This window comes from Sinohyriopsis cumingii, chromosome 17, assembly GCF_028554795.1.
Source record: "Sinohyriopsis cumingii isolate HCF-2022 chromosome 17, ASM2855479v2, whole genome shotgun sequence".
In the NCBI taxonomy this organism is placed as follows: domain Eukaryota; kingdom Metazoa; phylum Mollusca; class Bivalvia; order Unionida; family Unionidae; genus Sinohyriopsis; species Sinohyriopsis cumingii.
In genome coordinates this window covers 43210274-43229596 of record NC_142977.1, presented here as the reverse complement: position 1 = coordinate 43229596, position 19323 = coordinate 43210274, and the positions used below count along the sequence as shown (strand labels likewise).

The 19323-nt window shown below is 33.6% G+C and overlaps 1 protein-coding gene across 1 annotated transcript in view; it reads left to right on the top strand.

Moving 5' to 3' along the window:
- The window catches only part of LOC149778517 (uncharacterized), a 192779-nt gene that overhangs the window by 133694 nt on the left and 39762 nt on the right, over positions 1-19323 (top strand). The window contains exons 44-49 of the mRNA XM_089939397.1: positions 3465-3518; positions 3841-3948; positions 4681-4788; positions 15033-15086; positions 17296-17349; positions 18849-18902. Coding sequence (XP_089795523.1) covers positions 3465-3518; positions 3841-3948; positions 4681-4788; positions 15033-15086; positions 17296-17349; positions 18849-18902 — 432 coding nt within the window. The remainder of the gene's footprint in view (positions 1-3464; positions 3519-3840; positions 3949-4680; positions 4789-15032; positions 15087-17295; positions 17350-18848; positions 18903-19323) is intronic.

Here is a 19323-nt window from a genome sequence, read left to right as displayed (position 1 = left end):
AAATTTGCCAAACTGATTATTCATTTTCTATAATATTTGCCATGTTCCATTTGAAGGTAATCTGTAAACTTTCTATTACATTTAGAAGCTAAAAAAGGTAGTAAATCATCATACCTTTTTTAATTATATTTTATTTGTAAATTAGTTGTAGAAAAAAATTGTTAAAGGAAAATAAAAATGTAAGTTGCAGTTTTATTCAGGAGAATTTTCCTGGCCAATAAAAGTATAGTGCAAATCCAGTGTCATAAATTATAGAAGTGTACAGAATTCAAATATTTTGGTGCATGAAAAACTCTGCCTTATACAAATATTTATTATTAGGTATGTATGCAGTAAAATTTCTTTCGAAATTGCATGCATCAGTATTAAGAATTAATTTCATTCAGATCAACTTTAATGCAAATATTTTTATTTCAAAATTTAATTAATGAAAATAGGTTTGAAAGATATTAAAATTACCATTTAAAAATATGTTTTATCACCACTCCCAGAAGTTGATTGAGAGAAAATTGAAGTCAATCAAGTCATAGTTTTAATAATGTATAAAACATTAGCACCAGTAATTGCCTCGAATATCAGTTTACCCTTCTTTCAGTTTATAGTGAGAACTGAAGGCATAACGATATTAAAATCATTTCAATAGTTAACCCATACAAATTAACAAAAAACAACGTATCTTGTTGTTTGTTTGTTTATCTTGGAGATAGAAAGCTCTCCTTAATATTATGAATGATCATATTTGGTTAGTCACACTTTTAGTTATGATATAGATATAAATGTATACATCACGAAGGTCTGCAGTCATTTTTTGGGAAGGCTTTATTCTCCTAAATTTTTGTGTGCTATTTTTCCCTTTATATTTTTGTAACAATACTTTTAATTAACACCATATAACCAGGGTTGTGCTGATGTGCTATTACACACACACACACACACACACACACACACACACACACACACACACAGATGCACACACAGAGAAAGTGTTAGCAAATCACCCTTGTATGGATGCTACACAATATACAATTAGCTCTAATGATCGATGCAGCACGAGTCACTGTAACATGGTAGGAGTGGAAAATTATGCTAACTTTCAAAGATGTTTACTTGAATGATTTAAATGTGGTTAATGAAATGGTAAATATGTTAAAATATACTGTTGTGAAATATATCTTATTATATGCTCATTTTGTTCTTCGTTAACTTTACATTGTCAGAATCATGCAGTATTTTATGATATTGCACTCACATGCACTTCATATTGCACTCACATGCATGACACATGTGCCCAATAGTGTATTAGGAACTACTTTGTTTTTCAAAACATGTACACTCACATAATAGATGCTTTACATTTTGGTTGATTAAATTTGTTTCTGAATGTACTAAAGCAGATGTTTCGTGGACTGCCACATACCAGCTGCTTTGCCACATTCTGCATTAACTTTTTTGATATAATGTTTCAGATTTAGGTTAGCGATAGACACCAGACAGGTCATAAAATTGCTGGGTCCCTTCAAGTAACGTGCAAGTGACAAAGCATAAACTATTTTCTTTAGCTGGAAATAAGAATGGCAAAAATATACTTACAGTTTTACATCCTAAATTTCCTCAGAATGTAATTTCTTAGTTCTGGAAATCCAAATTACATAAGCCATGTCATGGGTTTTTAAGCTTGATTACACATTTCAAAATTGTACTGTAATTTTGACTATATTCCAAGTGCAATTACATCCTCCTTACTGCACTCAAAATGAAAAAAAAAATAATATTCCATAGTGTCTTTTTGATAACTGCAGTTGAAAGACTTCATATTTTTCCCACATTATGATTTCAAACATTCAATGACAGAACATTAACACACTTGCAGATGTCAACATGCTGCTCCCCTGCTGCTTAAATCAGATGTACTTCATGTAGAATTGGCACAGATAAATCCAGTCATTATCACAAAATTTAACACAATTGACAATAATACCAAAATCTATTCATTCCAGACTAATTGGAAAAGTTGTTGCAATGCACATTCATTCACAATATGAATCAAAATTTCAATTTTAAATAGACCAAAATGCCATTATTTTCAAAAGTGATGTCTAGTGTGTGACTAAGTTCAAATTTATCTGGCCAGAGTTATGTGTGCATTAATAATGTAGTTACTGCGTACTGATGAATCTGTGCTTGTGTATTTAGTTTGGAATATGGCATAAATTCAATTACTTTGTTTCTTGTAGTGTATTTTCATTTATCTAATTAAACCTTAGGTAGAATAAGAAAATGAGCATATAATAAAAAGGTAACTGCACTTGTTCATATTTTCCCATACAAATGCTGTAACCTATAAATTTTTAATGAAAGTGCTGTACATAATGTTTGCACCTAATTTGGAAAAGAAATATTTTATGTTACATAAAACCATATAGAAACTAACTTTTGACAAACAGATTTTCAATGCATTTTACATTTCTACAGCAGAGTGTATTTTGTGTTCCATATGGCCATGTTTTATTCAATTTATTCACAGTAATCAATATTTGCAATAAATAACAGGGAACCATTTGCAACTGTTGTGCCAGGTCTGTTCTGTTGTAGAGTGCCATGTACCAAGTATTAATTGTCCATTTAATTATCATTTTTAGTGCATACAATACAAAACTACAACTCATACTGCATGCCTTTCCAAAGAGTCTAGTGTGCCATAGGTTGAGAATACTGGATGTGTGCCCTCAGAATCTAAATTTTCAATTTTATTTGTTAATCTATTTCAGCTCCTGCCCTGTGCAGTATTCTTACACCCCCAAAAACTCATTGCTACAAAATGTTCCATCTATACCCACTTATAAGTTGAGTCAACTGCAGACATCCTGAATTCTAATTTGTCATTCCATATCATGCTGACAGATCATGGTCTGTGTTGTTCTACTGAATACTTCTACCAGTAGGCATAGACCAAGATCTTTCAGCACATTACATGATGGCAGATTTGGATCCATGCATTTTGCAGTTGGACTCAACTTATAAGTATAGACAATAGGTAATTTTCATCGTAAATATCTTATATTTTGCTCTGTTCAACCTTACTTTATTTTGTAAGCTATCAGTTCTTGTTGTTGAGACATAAATGTGTTCCTTTGGAGAATGGTCCCTAATGCTTCAAAGGAAAGATCATTGTTCACTGGTTCTTTAAATTTGTTGCAACCCTGAAATCCATGAAAATTAGTAGCCATGACAAAAGTGAATTCACAGCATAATTTAGGAAATATTGCATGCAAAATTACTTGAGATTTTCTATTAAAATTCTTGTCCTGTCAAAGACTATTATTTTAATTTGCATGATTTAGTTTTTGTCTTTTCATAGTTTGTGGCATTAGATTGAAACTGTTGATTTTTTACAAAGCTACCGAGGTGATCATAATTTGCTTTTGACTGGTCTGTTGTTCATGTGATGGATTGTGTCATTTCAGGGACCACCAGGACCTCCAGGGCCTATGGGAAATACAGGACCAAATGGAAATGCAGTAAGTAGAGGCTTGTAATCATCTGGAAATGTGTCATAATTATATGATTTATAGTTCACTTTTTGAGAGATTACATGTGTTTCTATTAACTAAAAAGTAGAGCAGAAGGGGGACACTTAAATTTTCATCAGCAAGTGATACCAAGCATTGGCATGATTGGTGTTTGAATTGTCAATGTTTTACTGTATTTTTTATTGATAGTCATCAAGCCAGAATATTGCTGGTATTGGATATTGGATTGAAATTTCTACACCTACTTTCATTTTCCATTCAGTTAACACTAGATCTGTGAACTAACAGTTTTTTTCATGATATTGTTTAGGGTTTGCCAGGACTGCCAGGCCCCCCAGGCCCTGAGGGACCCATTGGACTCAAAGGAGAATCAGGATTGCCAGGACCACCAGGAAACCCTGGTCTAGATGGCACTAATGTGAGTACAGGAACATTTGTAAATGTTTGGGACAAATAAAAATTTTCCATTAGGAATGAGTAGAATCTCATTCATCCAGAATCTTTTATTACATAAATAAGTATATGAAAAGCAGCCTGATAAAAGTGAGTATCATCTGAAACTGACTAACAAATTTATTTATTTATGTTTGTAAATGACATTGCATTTAATGTTACAAGTCTTCAGATAGCAAATTGTATTTCATTCATAAAATGCTGAATTGAAATTTAAATGACAATCCATTTAATTTAAAAATCTTTGTTTAGATGTGAAGTACTGCCACAGAGGATACAATAATAATTAAGACTCAATATAGGGTGTACCTTCATAGAACTGTTAGCACCCATACCATGTCTGTGGTAAGGAAATGTATCAAATAAATATCTATAGCAAACACATGTAGTCAGCTCTCATATAGTAAGTTGACTGTATATGCTGCTGTTTAAAATATGCTGATAATTTAGTTCACTGGATTTTGGAACCAAGGTTTTACTGATTTAATCTACAATGTCATTGTTATCAGGGTGTGATCTCGTAAATAATATATATACCAGAAATTTTTTAAAAAAGAATGATGAACCAACAATAAATCAATGGGGTAATTAATAGTGATCTAATTTTGCTCAGTAGACTCTATTGAAATTTAGTTACAGTTATTGCTTCCTATTTAGTATCCTGATAAATGAGTGATTATACACAATGTATTTGTAGGGACCTGCTGGTAATGATGGAGTGAAGGGAGATGACGGTCTACCAGGGGTTCAGGGTGAACCAGGAGCAAGGGGACCTAGAGGACGGGATGGAGAGAAGGGAGATCCTGTACGTAGCAGTCTGTCAGTCCTAGTTTTATTGTTGTAGGCCCATACATGTTACTCTATCAATCAGAGGCTGACTCATGCACCTGTGTGGTTTTTAGTCTATTAGTTTACATGTCTCTGTATCCTGGATATGTCCTTGTATATGACATGCATGTATGTTTATTTGTAAGTTTATCAATATCTGTCAATCTTGGGACCCAAAGTAACTCTTTTAGACTCAGAATGTAAGGGTTGTGGATTCGATCCCCACCCCAACTGGCACAAGTCAGTTGCCTCTGTGTATACTTGGGAAAGGCACTAAATTTCCATTTCCTTGGCATGATATGGCCAATAATGCACTATAAGTGCCATTCAAAGCCATTCAATGAACTATCTCCATCTCAATTACTCAGTCTGTCAGTATCCATTTAGCTTCATGTATAAGCCATTCAGTGAACTATCTCCATCTCAATTACTCAGTCTGTCAGTATCCATTTAGCTTCATGTATAAGCCATTCAGTGAACTATCTCCATCTCAATTCCTCATTCTGTCAGTATCCATTTAGCTTCATGTATAAGCCATTCAATGAACTATCTCCATCTCAATTACTCAGTCTGTCAGTATCCATTTAGCTTCATGTATAAGCCATTCAGTGAACTATCTCCATCTCAATTACTCAGTCTGTCAGTATCCATTTAGCTTCATGTATAAGCCATTCAGTGAACTATCTCCATCTCAATTACTCAATCTGTCAATATCCATTTAGCTTCCTGTATAAGCCATTCAATGAACTATCTCCATCTCAATTACTCAGTCTGTCAGTGTCCATTTAGCTTCATTTATAAGCCATTCAATGAACTATCTCCATCTCAATTACTCAATCTGTCAGTATCCATTTAGCTTCATGTATAAGCCATTCAGTGAACTATCTCCATCTCAATTACTCAGTCTGTCAGTATCCATTTAGCTTCATGTATAAGCCATTCAGTGAACTATCTCCATCTCAATTACTCAATCTGTCAATATCCATTTAGCTTCCTGTATAAGCCATTCAATGAACTATCTCCATCTCAATTACTCAGTCTGTCAGTGTCCATTTAGCTTCATTTATAAGCCATTCAATGAACTATCTCCATCTCAATTACTCAATCTGTCAGTATCCATTTAGCTTCATGTATAAGCCATTCAGTGAACTATCTCCATCTCAATTACTCAGTCTGTCAGTATCCATTTAGCTTCATGTATAAGCCATTCAGTGAACTATCTCCATCTCAATTACTCAGTCTGTCAATATTCATTTAGCTTCATGTATAAGCCATTCAATGAACTATCTCCATCTCAATTACTCAGTCTGTCAATATCCATTTAGCTTCATGTATAAGCCATTCAATAAACTATCTCCATCTCAATTACTCATTCTGTCAATATCCATTTAGCTTCATGTATAAGCCATTCAGTGAACTATCTCCATCTCAATTACTCATTCTGTCAGTATCCATTTAGCTTCATGTATAAGCCATTCAATGAACTATCTCCATCTCAATTACTCAGTCTGTCAGTATCCATTTAGCTTCATGTATAAGCCATTCAGTGAACTATCTCCATCTCAATTACTCAATCTGTCAATATCCATTTAGCTTCCTGTATAAGCCATTCAATGAACTATCTCCATCTCAATTACTCAGTCTGTCAGTGTCCATTTAGCTTCCTGTATAAGCCATTCAATGAACTATCTCCATCTCAATTACTCAGTCTGTCAGTATCCATTTAGCTTCATGTATAAGCCATTCAATGAACTATCTCCATCTCAATTACTCATTCTGTCAGTGTCCATTTAGCTTCATTTATAAGCCATTCAATGAACTATCTCCATCTCAATTACTCAATCTGTCAGTATCCATTTAGCTTCATGTATAAGCCATTCAGTGAACTATCTCCATCTCAATTACTCAGTCTGTCAGTATCCATTTAGCTTCATGTATAAGCCATTCAGTGAACTATCTCCATCTCAATTACTCAATCTGTCAATATCCATTTAGCTTCCTGTATAAGCCATTCAATGAACTATCTCCATCTCAATTACTCAGTCTGTCAGTGTCCATTTAGCTTCATTTATAAGCCATTCAATGAACTATCTCCATCTCAATTACTCAATCTGTCAGTATCCATTTAGCTTCATGTATAAGCCATTCAGTGAACTATCTCCATCTCAATTACTCAGTCTGTCAGTATCCATTTAGCTTCATGTATAAGCCATTCAGTGAACTATCTCCATCTCAATTACTCAGTCTGTCAATATTCATTTAGCTTCATGTATAAGCCATTCAATGAACTATCTCCATCTCAATTACTCAGTCTGTCAATATCCATTTAGCTTCATGTATAAGCCATTCAATAAACTATCTCCATCTCAATTACTCAGTCTGTCAATATCCATTTAGCTTCATGTATAAGCCATTCAGTGAACTATCTCCATCTCAATTACTCATTCTGTCAGTATCCATTTAGCTTCATGTATAAGCCATTCAATGAACTATCTCCATCTCAATTACTCAGTCTGTCAGTATCCATTTAGCTTCATGTATAAGCCATTCAGTGAACTATCTCCATCTCAATTACTCAGTCTGTCAGTATCCATTTAGCTTCATGTATAAGCCATTCAGTGAACTATCTCCATCTCAATTACTCAATCTGTCAATATCCATTTAGCTTCCTGTATAAGCCATTCAATGAACTATCTCCATCTCAATTACTCAGTCTGTCAGTGTCCATTTAGCTTCCTGTATAAGCCATTCAATGAACTATCTCCATCTCAATTACTCAGTCTGTCAGTATCCATTTAGCTTCATGTATAAGCCATTCAGTGAACTATCTCCATCTCAATTACTCAGTCTTTCAATATTCATTTAGCTTCATGTATAAGCCATTCAGTGAACTATCTCCATCTCAATTACTCAGTCTGTCAATATTCATTTAGCTTCATGTATAAGCCATTCAATGAACTATCTCCATCTCAATTACTCAGTCTGTCAATATCCATTTAGCTTCATGTATAAGCCATTCAATGAACTATCTCCATCTCAATTACTCAGTCTGTCAATATCCATTTAGCTTCATGTATAAGCCATTCAATAAACTATCTCCATCTCAATTACTCAGTCTGTCAATATCCATTTAGCTTCATGTATAAGCTATTCAGTGAACTATCTCCATCTCAATTACTCATTCTGTCAGTATCCATTTAGCTTCATGTATAAGCCATTCAATGAACTATCTCCATCTCAATTACTCAGTCTGTCAATATCCATTTAGCTTCATGTATAAGCCATTCAATAAACTATCTCCATCTCAATTACTCAGTCTGTCAATATCCATTTAGCTTCATGTATAAGCCATTCAGTGAACTATCTCCATCTCAATTACTCATTCTGTCAGTATCCATTTAGCTTCATGTATAAGCCATTCAATGAACTATCTCCATCTCAATTACTCTGTCTGTCAGTATCCATTTAGCTTCATGTATAAGCCATTCAGTGAACTATCTCCATCTCAATTACTCAATCTGTCAATATCCATTTAGCTTCATGTATAAGCCATTTAATGAACTATCTCCATCTCAATTACTCAGTCTGTCAATATCCATTTAGCTTCATGTATAAGCCATTCAATGAACTATCTCCATCTCAATTACTCAGTCTGTCAGTATCCATTTAGCTTCATGTATAAGCCATTCAATGAACTATCTCCATCTCAATTACTCAGTCTGTCAGTATCCATTTAGCTTCATGTATAAGCCATTCAATGAACTATCTCCATCTCAATTACTCAGTCTGTCAGTATCCATTTAGCTTCATGTATAAGCCATTCAATAAACTATCTCCATCTCAATTACTCAGTCTGTCAGTATCCATTTAGCTTCATGTATAAACCATTCAATGAACTATCTCCATTTCAATTACTCAGTCTGTCAGTATCCATTTAGCTTCATGTATAAGCCATTCAGTGAACTATCTCCATCTCAATTACTCAGTCTGTCAGTATCCATTTAGCTTCATGTATAAGCCATTCAATGAACTACAGTGGAACCCCGCTATAACGCGATGATCGGGGTCCATAAAATCGGATCACGTTAAAAGCGGGGTCGCGTTAATGCGGGGTTTCACAATATTTAACTTTTTTTCCGAGAACATATACGTGTATACATGTACAATGATCAAAAGTCGGCTTATCATCAGATGAATATTAACTGGAATGCATTAATTAAGATATATTCAAAATAATCGATGGCTAATATATGGCTAATATATTTATAGGTTATTACTGTGCATTAAAAACATTTACTAATTTTTATTTGTTTGAACGATAATACAGATTGACAGATTGACCGATAATACCAGACTATCGCTATATCATGAAAAGTGTATCAACACCGTATGCTACCGTGCCGTCGTGGCATGCAGTTCATCCATAATGGATGTAATTTAATTGAAAATCGTACAGATTTAAAATATTCAATAATTTTGTAATAGCCTGAATTCGTCGTGTAAAATATAGGATGAACAAAATATTGAAACCATTTACTTGCCGTCTGATATCGTACGGTCATTGCATGCAGCTATTCCCGGGTCTATATACGGTGTCTGTACAAATTTCATACCGCTAAAATTTTATCATATGCGACAACTGCAAGAATAATTAACAATCAACGCATGATTTCAGCGTGCAAATAACTTTTATTTCAGATTTTGTGAACATCAAAAGAAACGTGAAAACTGCTAAATTAATCGTTGCGCAAAGTGCAAAGTCAGTGTGGTTCCAAATTTAAATTTCATCATTTTTTGAAAAATATATCCAATGACGTTTGCTTCTTTGCCGCGAACTTACTCGCCTTAAATTTGGAATCATCTCCATTGATACGGCGATCAAATTTCTCTGCTTGGGCTTTCAGAATTGGGCCAGAAATTGGAACACCTTCTGAGCGAGCTTGTACAAACCATTGGTACAAAGCTGAATCTAGGACATTGTCATTAGCTAACTTAACCCTTTTACGCTGTAAACCAGTTTCCTCTTCAAGAATGTTGGGTAGACTACGGAGCTTTCCTTCATCTGTTTTCCACCCTCGCAAAGTGGACTCGCTGATTCCTAGATCTCTGGCAAGCTGAGTTTGTTGTTTGCCCTTCTTTAGTTGATCTAGGGCATACAGTTTCTCTTTAGCAGAAAACGACTTGCGTTTTTGAACTTGCTTTTCCATAACAGTAAAATATTTTTTTATATAAGCAAACAACGTACACAGATAAAGCTCGATAACTAAGTAACGAAGGCCTGCAATGGTTATGAATCACTTTTTATATAAAACAAAATTAAGCTGAACGGATGTACAATTTCATACCCTTTTAATTCACAGATAATAAAGTGGATATTATTTACTTTCAACTGTTTGTTGTTTGATCACACCGCCAAGCACAGCATACATGTTGGCGGCTTTCGTCCTTTGATGTTTATTAAATTGTGCGACTCTTGTATCAACCACAGCTTTGTCTGCTGCTTGGCTGTGATTGCAGTTAAATAAGAAGCCCATGTCGGCTATTGTTTGAGCAATGACTGTATACAGATTTCATGGAAGACAATCACAAAGACGATTTACTGGCTTTACTCATGGATCTGTAATAAGTAACACTTCCGATAATGTTTACTTCGGCTTAACAATTCAAAAACCTAATTAAACCAGTTTTCTCTTCTAGAGTAGAATACGGAGCTTCACCACAACCTGTTCAAATTGATAAATTTCAGAAGCCAAGCGTTGTACACACTATTTCTCGTATGTTATATATATCGTATTATTTTAGAATTCATACAGGATCACTTCTCCAAAATCACTTAAAGAACCTGGATAAATTGTTAAGTTCCGATCGTTTATTATTAAAAGTCATACGCGAATTCTTCCACCAAATTATAATAAACGTTTTACACACTATTTCTCGTACATTAAACGAATATTTTCACGGTCCGATAAAAATACACGTAAATGAATTTCAAATTTCAGGAACCATGCCACGATCATATTATTTTAAAAGTCACAACTAATCTCATGCCCAAAATGAAGTTAATTTCTTGTTTTGTTTTTTTTTACTTTTCTCCAAATTTTTTTTCTCCATGTGTGAATGAATATACGAAATTTCGGGAGCCATGCTACGACCGCGTTATATCCGAATTCGCGTTATGGCGGGGCGCGTTATAGCAGGGTTCCACTGTATCTCCATCTCAATTACCAAGTCTGTCAGTATCCATTTAGCTTCATGTATAAGCCATTCAGTGAACTATCTCCATCTCAATTACTCAGTCTGTCAGTATCCATTTAGCTTCATTTATAAGCCATTCAGTGGACTATCTCCATCTCAATTACTCAATCTGTCAGTATCCATTTAGCTTCATTTATACTAGTATGAATTCATTTTTGGAGGGTATCAATCTTCATTAAGCTAGTCTTAAGAAAAATGTAATTTTTGTTTATACTTACAGTCTTGGACTGAGAAGGAGTTTGATTGACTCCAAAGAAAAATTATGGTTCATTTTGTCTTTAAGCATTTGTTTGTGGCGGCCACAAAATCCAAAAACAATTGGTTTTCTACACACAAAAAAACTTTTGAATTCACAGTATTTAACATCTGATTTAAAGTTTATGTACAGTATTTAACAATGGATTTAAAATTTATGTACAGTATTTAATGATTTAAAGTTTATGTACAGTATTTAACCCTTTACCTCATAGAGCATAGTGACAAAGTGCAGCACGCTATAAATAGAACACCTGTTGCCTAGTCAACAGCATATGCATAGGCCTGCCTGTGAATTGTTAAGCAATGTAGTGATGTTACATTTAACAACAATTTTAACCATTTTACATTTTTGGTACACAGCTATTAAATGTGGAAAAATTTAAGAGTAAAGTCCGATTGTTATAGCTGTGTAATTATTTTTCACAGAAGAATTTTTTATGTGCTTTAAATTCGAGAGAGAACTCGTTCCCTGTCTTATCAGTGAGGCCGCATGACCAGCTGTAGCTGCCATTTCCCATACTCAAACTTTACATGTTTTTCATCTGCGTCTACATCACTAAGTCATCTGAATTTGATAATCAAAAAAACCTAATTGCTGCCTACATCAATATCAGAGCCTTTACCTAAGTTACTGAATCTTTCATAGTTGTGATTCTATTCATTAAAACTTCGTAAGTACTGAATGAAATCCTGCCTGTGAACTGTTAAGCAATGTAGTCTATGTTATGTTTAACAGCAATTTTAACCATTTTACATTTTTGGTACACATATATAATATGTGGAAAAATTTAAGACTAAAGTCCGATTGTTATAGCTGTGTAATTATTTTTCACGGAATAATTTTTTATGTGCTTTAAAATCAAGAGAGAATTTGTTCACCGTCATGTCAGTGAGGCCGCATGACCAACCACAGCTGCCATTTCCAATACTCGAAATTTACAAGGTTTTCGTGTGCGTCTACATCACTAAGTCATCTGAATTTGATAATTTATAAAAACTAATTGCTGCCTACGTCAATATCAGAGACTTTACCTAATTTATTGAATCTTTCATGGTTGTGATTCTAATCATGAAAACTTCGTATGTACTGAATGAAGTCCGCGGCTGCCATTTTGGAGAGTGGAGATTACGACCCAGTTACTTTAAATAGCAGATATCGACCAGTGTATGAATAGCGACCACGTGATCTGACGTAATTGTCATTCACAGAAATGAATGTAGTATCTAATAGGGGGGTTTTCCCCGAAGGTGGCGCTACGAAAACCAGCTCAAAATGGCTGGTGTTTACAGCAGGCGTCAAAAGGCACTTCCATGCGAATCTTATAGAGGTGTCAAAAGGTGCTTCCATGCGAATGGAGTAGAGGCGTCCAAAGACACTTGCATGAGGTAAAGGGTTAACAATGGATTTAAAGTTTATGTACAGTATTTAACCATGCATTTAAAATGTATGTACAGTAATTAACAATGGATTTACAGTTTATGTACAGTATTTAATGGTTTAAAGTTTATGTACAGTATTTAACAATGGATTTAAAGTTTATGTACAGTATTTAATGATTGATTTAAAGCTTATGTACAGTATTAATGATTGATTTTAAGTTTAAGTACAGAGTTTGGCAGCACATTTTGTAAAAGAAACAAGCAAGGTGAAATGTAAACTATGCAACATTGAAAAAGTTTACATGGGATCAGTGTCAAATTTGCTAAATCTCCATAAATTCAGGCCCCATCTTACCGGATGATCATAATATCAAAATTCTGAATATTGTCACATTTCTTGCAACATCACCATTTTTATCAACTGTACTCTTGAAAAGATAGCATGTAATATGGTAAGTTGACGAAGAACATGTTATAGAATTGGGATCATATCAAAGACAACATGGTATTGAATAACGGTCATATCAAAGACAACATGGTATAGAAATATGGGTCAAAGACAACATGGTAGAGAATTGGGGTCATATCCAAGACACCATGGTATAGAATAGGGGTCATTTCAAAGACAACATGGTATAGAATAGGGGTCATTTCAAAGACAACATGGTATAGAATAGGGGTCATTTCAAAGACAACATGGTTTAGAATAGGGGTCATTTCAAAGACAACATGGTATAGAATAGGGGTCATTTCAAAGACAACATGGTATAGAATAGGGGTCATTTCAAAGACAACATGGTTTAGAATAGGGGTCATTTCAAAGACAACATGGTATAGAATAGGGATCATATCCAAGATAACATGGTATAGAATAGGGGTAATTTCAAAGACAACATGGTATAGAATAGGGGTAATTTCAAAGACAACATGGTATAGAATAGGGGTAATTTCAAAGACAACATAGTATAGAATAGGGATCATATCCAAGACAACATGGTATAGAATAAGGGTAATTTCAAAGACAACATGGTACAGAATAGGAGTCATTTCAAAAACAACATGGTATAGAATAGGGGTCATTTCAAAGACAACATGGTATAGAATAAGGGTCATTTCAAAGACAACATTGTATATAGATAGGGATCATATTCAAGACAACATGGTTTAGAATAGAGGTCATTTCAAAGACAACATGGTATAGAATAGGGATCATATCCAAGACAACATGGTATAGAATAGGGTCATTTCAAAGACAACATGGTATAGAATAGGGTCATTTCAAAGACAACATGGTATGGAATAAGGGTCATTTCAAAGACAACATGGTATAGAATAGGGGTCATATCCAAGATAACATGGTGTAGAATAGAGATCATATCCAAGACAACATGGTATAGAATAGGGATCAGATCAAAGACAACATGGTTTAGAATAGGAGTCATTTCAAAACTGTCAAAGCCTTATTGTATCAATCAGCCAGAGCTTGGAAAAATTTGGTGACTGTTGTTAGACACTCGTTCTGTTAAGTTGTAGTCAGTCCTGTAAATTATGAGTAATTCCCACCCACAATCATCTTATCTTTGAAAGTTAATTCCAATATATTTCTTCATTCAATCTTTTATTCAAGTTTTCAGTTCATTACACAGTGATATAATTACCAGTATGCTAAAATCTGATAGCATCACTTTCGATATTTTCTTAACGTAGGTAATGTGCATGTCAGATTTGTCTTTCTGAGATGTTGACATGACTTTGGAATAGAACTATTTAGGTTGTAAGGATGAAGAGTTTGCTGTTACAATAAAGCTTGCAAATCTGTCTTTGCTGTGCATTAGTACCAAGCATTAGTCATCAAAATATATTTAAATTTGTGCAGGGATTATTTCATGTTTTCTTTCCTAAGCCTGTTTGGTAATGACTTAACTATTTGCTGGGAATTTCTCTTTAACTGTGAAACCAAATGGTATTCTAAACATAGTTAAGGCAGGGAACTTGTTCCAATATATCTGGCCCTGGTAAAGATAACATTATACTGTAAACAGAAGCTGACACAAATTCATTTCACACTTATTGCAATGTAAACCTTGTGCATAACACAAGGTCATTAGGTTTCAGTTACCCATCATACCTAGGTTCAATTTTAAGGTTAGGTAAGTTTCCAGCCATTTTGCTGAAACATCCTTGTTCCAAGAATGCATTTCTGGTTTATGATATGATAGTAAGATCCACATTCAGAGTCTAATTCATACAACCAGACAATTCCAAGTCTTTGCATGATGTCATTGCATATGCTTATGTGATTGTTGAATCAGTATTTTTTTATTGTAGGGTCCTGTTGGACCACCAGGAAACCCAGGAGCAGCTGGACCTATGGGAGAAAAGGTAAGATGTTACTTTTGACCACTGTAGTCATATCAAATTGTGAATTTTCATTCACTGCAATGTTGCATGCACACAGGATGCCATTAGACTTGTCTGGAATGTTATATGTCTTTTTTAAAAGTTGTATGAAATGTGTCATCTGTTGCCTGGGTATTTGTTACAGATATGTACGATTGGAGGTAGACAAAAATTATTCAATACTCATGGAATAATAACAATGCTAATTCAGCACTCATGGAATAACACCAATGCTATATCAACACTCATGGAATAATAACAATGTTAATTCAACACCCATTGAATAATACCAATGCTAAATCAACACTCATGGATTAAAACTAATGGTATCATTGAAACAAAAATATACTTGATAAAAATATTATATATTACATTTTTAACTTCTATTGCCTACAACTATGCTTGTTACAACCTGGAAACATTTACATACTGCTGATTCCACCAGGACATGAAATTCATCCATGACTCTCATTTGTTTTGTTTGATCTGAAAAAGTATACTTGTTCTTATCTGCCAACATGCATGTGGAAACTCCTGGCCAGGATGGTTTTCCTTCCAATATGAGAGGTGTCACTTGACCCTACCATCACTCATTGAAATTTCCAGAGTACTTAAAATCATTATTATTTAAAAATTATAAAACAGAAGATTTTGTTCTTTTTCCATGTTTCACATTTCGTCCAATATAGTATATTTATAGTAAAGACTTCTTGTTATCACCTGACTGAACTGGCTTTGCATGACATTATAATTGCTAATTGACAGACATTAATGTAAAAGTAATCATTGGGTTATATTATGTATCATCTGTTGTAATTCAGAAAGAATTAAAGACTCGAATGAATTATTCTCCATTTACTAGAAAGCTTGAGCAACATAAAGCAACGTTAACTGGAAGCAGGTCCGTGGCATAAAGCAGGTCTATTTGGCTTTGTATTTAAAGTTTGCAGAGATATATAAGTGTGTTTTGTCTCCCGATGCTGAAATGCCAAAATCCAAACAAGCAAAATATCACACAAAATTCAGTAATGGATAACAACAGTAATTTCACTGATTAGAATCAAGTTCAAAGAGACCTGTAAAGCTGATTTTAAGAACTTCCTCAATGTAACCTAGCAACAGTTTTGATCAGTTCTGGTTGATAGTTATTGACCTTAATCTGCCCACAGGAAACAATTTGAACTTCTTAGTATACTCACTTATAGAGTTGTACTAATACTACCACATTCCAATGAAGACATTCAGTGGACTTTTTCTTTTCTGAAGATAATTTTGGATGACTCCTGAGGAAAATTAGATCCAGTAACAATACATCATCTCCTAAGTGTTGAGATCAACCATGATGCAAAAGGCCAGGCAATGATTTCCTTTAAAAAAATGACTAAATCGTATAAAGACAGTATGAAAGGCAATGATATGCTGTGAGGGGACTGATATGATGAGACAATGTGCATATCTTAATATGGAAAAAAGACATTTATTTGATAGTTTTTCAATGTGCATGCTTCAAATCTGGTTAATGAAACTCTTACTGATTTGGAATCAAAGCTTTTGACCAAATTTCTTGATTTATTCCAAGTTGACCTCTGTTCTGTATATGTATGCACCAAGGACTCAATGGGACACGTGAACTAATGGAAATTAGTTAGTCCAGTTGTTGAAAAAAAAAAAAAATTATTTTGCTGTACATGAAGGTAGCTGAGAATAAGGTATGTCCTGACTTCTTACCTAGTTTTAAATTTGGGATAACAGTAGGGAGAATCGTCGGTTTTGGTCGATCTTAGTCGGTTCGAATACTTAGTGCATTTATTCAGTACAGAACAAAAACAGTTACCTCAGTTAATGCAGTCATATATTTTAAGGTGGATACTGGGAAATGTATCCATTTCATTTTATTCTAAGACTGAATTCCTATGATACCCAAAACTGGATTGTATATAATGAAATATTTTATTACATTTGGACAACGTTTTTCTTCACCTTTTACATTTGTTTTGCTAATGTTGAAGTGTAGTTGTAATCTGTTTCTTGTAATTGTCACAAACACTTACTTGTTTGGAACTTATTTTGTTAATGAATTTATACTTCACGTTAAACTTGTTATTACTAACAGGACCAGTTTAATAGTATTTTGTTGCTATTTTGTCATGATCAAAATCATTATCATCATATTATTTGTTTTTCCATACAGGGTGAGACAGGATCGGATGGACCAGAAGGATCACCAGGACCCCTGGGACCAATGGTAGGTTTGACCAAAGAGCCCCCTAATGGGGGCATCTTGATTCAGTCCATCCCAAACACTTGTAAGCAAACCACTTAACATTGACAAATATTTGTATGCAAATGTAAATGACCTCAATACATATCCATGCCATCAGGGCAATTTTCAAATTGTACACATCTTTTTTTTACTTTTCAGACAGGGCCTTCATTTTAAAAGAAAATGTTACTTACCTAATTGGAACATATGAAATTTCATATGTACATGTGTGGATTACCTAGATTGTTATATCATTTTAGCAGTTTGTCAGATTTTTATAAGCTTTTTTCCTCCTTTTTGGACAAATACATTTTAGTCTGCAGCAAGAACATGTATTTTACAAATGTGAATCTTGTGTTGTAAATAAATGTGAATATTGTATTGTAAATAAATGTAAATATTGTATTGTAATTAAATGTGAATCTTGTGTTGTAATTAAATGTGAATCTTGTGTTGTAATTAAATGTGAATCTTGTGTTGTAAATAAATGTGAATATTGTGTTGTAATTAAATGTGAATATTGTGTTGTAATTAAATGTGAATATTGTGTTGTAAATAAATGTGAATATTGTGTTGTAATTAAATGTGAATATTGTGTTGTAAATAAATGTGAATATTGTGTTGTAAATAAATGTGAATATTGTGTTGTAATTAAATGTGAATATTGTGTTGTAAATAAATGTGAATATTGTGTTGTAATTAAATGTGAATATTGTGTTGTAAATAAATGTGAATATTGTGCTGTAAATAAATGTGAATATTGTGTTGTAAATAAATGTGAATATTGTGCTGTAAATAAATGTGAATATTGTGTTGTAATTAAATGTGAATATTGTGTTGTAATTAAATGTGAATATTGTGTTGTAATTAAATGTGAATATTGTGTTGTAAATAAATGTGAATATTGTATTGTAATTAAATGTGAATATTGTGTTGTAATTAAATGTGAATATTGTGCTGTAAATAAATGTGAATATTGTGTTGTAAATAAATGTGAATATTGTGCTGTAAATAAATGTGAATATTGTGCTGTAAATACATATTTCTGTGTAAGCTGAAGACCTGACACATTGATGCCCAAGCAAACTACTTTAAGGACGAAACAATTTGGATCTGAAGAATGATAAAATATTTAATATTTTTTCATGTACTCAGGGTTGTGTAAAGTGCCATATTACATATATAAAATTCACATTATCATAGTATTGTTGCCAGACTATGAAAAAAATATTAAATGCCACACTGTGACTCAGAATAAAAAACCAGCATTATCAGCCAATAGTAACTTTGTTATATATCCATAATCATTGCAACCATGTAATAAATTGAATATGAAACACATCTTCCTTAAATATGAAATGTATCAAACCAGCTAAAAGTTTCAATATGTCCAGATGTTGTTCAGCCGATCATAAATTTAATATGTAACAAACATCCTGTGTAAACTTTTCTAAATATCATTAATATTCTTGCCCCTGTAGGGACCCCCAGGACCCCCTGGAGAGCCTGGTCAGTCAGGAAGAACAGGTAAACAGGTGAGTCAAGTAGTTCAGGACAAGTAATTGTTACTTTGTTTGTATTTTATTCACTTATTCAGTAGATGTACATATTACCAGTATTTTTATTTTACGCTCATGGAATGTATTACCGGTATGTTAAGTTCCTGTCGATCCATCTATTTGTTACCTATTTCATTTCTGCAGAATAACTAGAATTTTCTATCATCAGTAGCCCTTAAACGTTTTTAGATGGCTTGCGCTTGGGATAAGCAGACCTGCCAACCCTTACGATTTTGCTGTAAGTCTTATGAAAATGACCCTTCAAATACAGACTTTCAGAATAAAAGGAAAAATTATGGAAATATGATTGTTGCTGTAAAATCCAGATAATTGGCTTGTCCATGTTTGATTTGGATCTGAGTTTCACATTAGCTTTAGTGGCATTAGTCAGAGAACC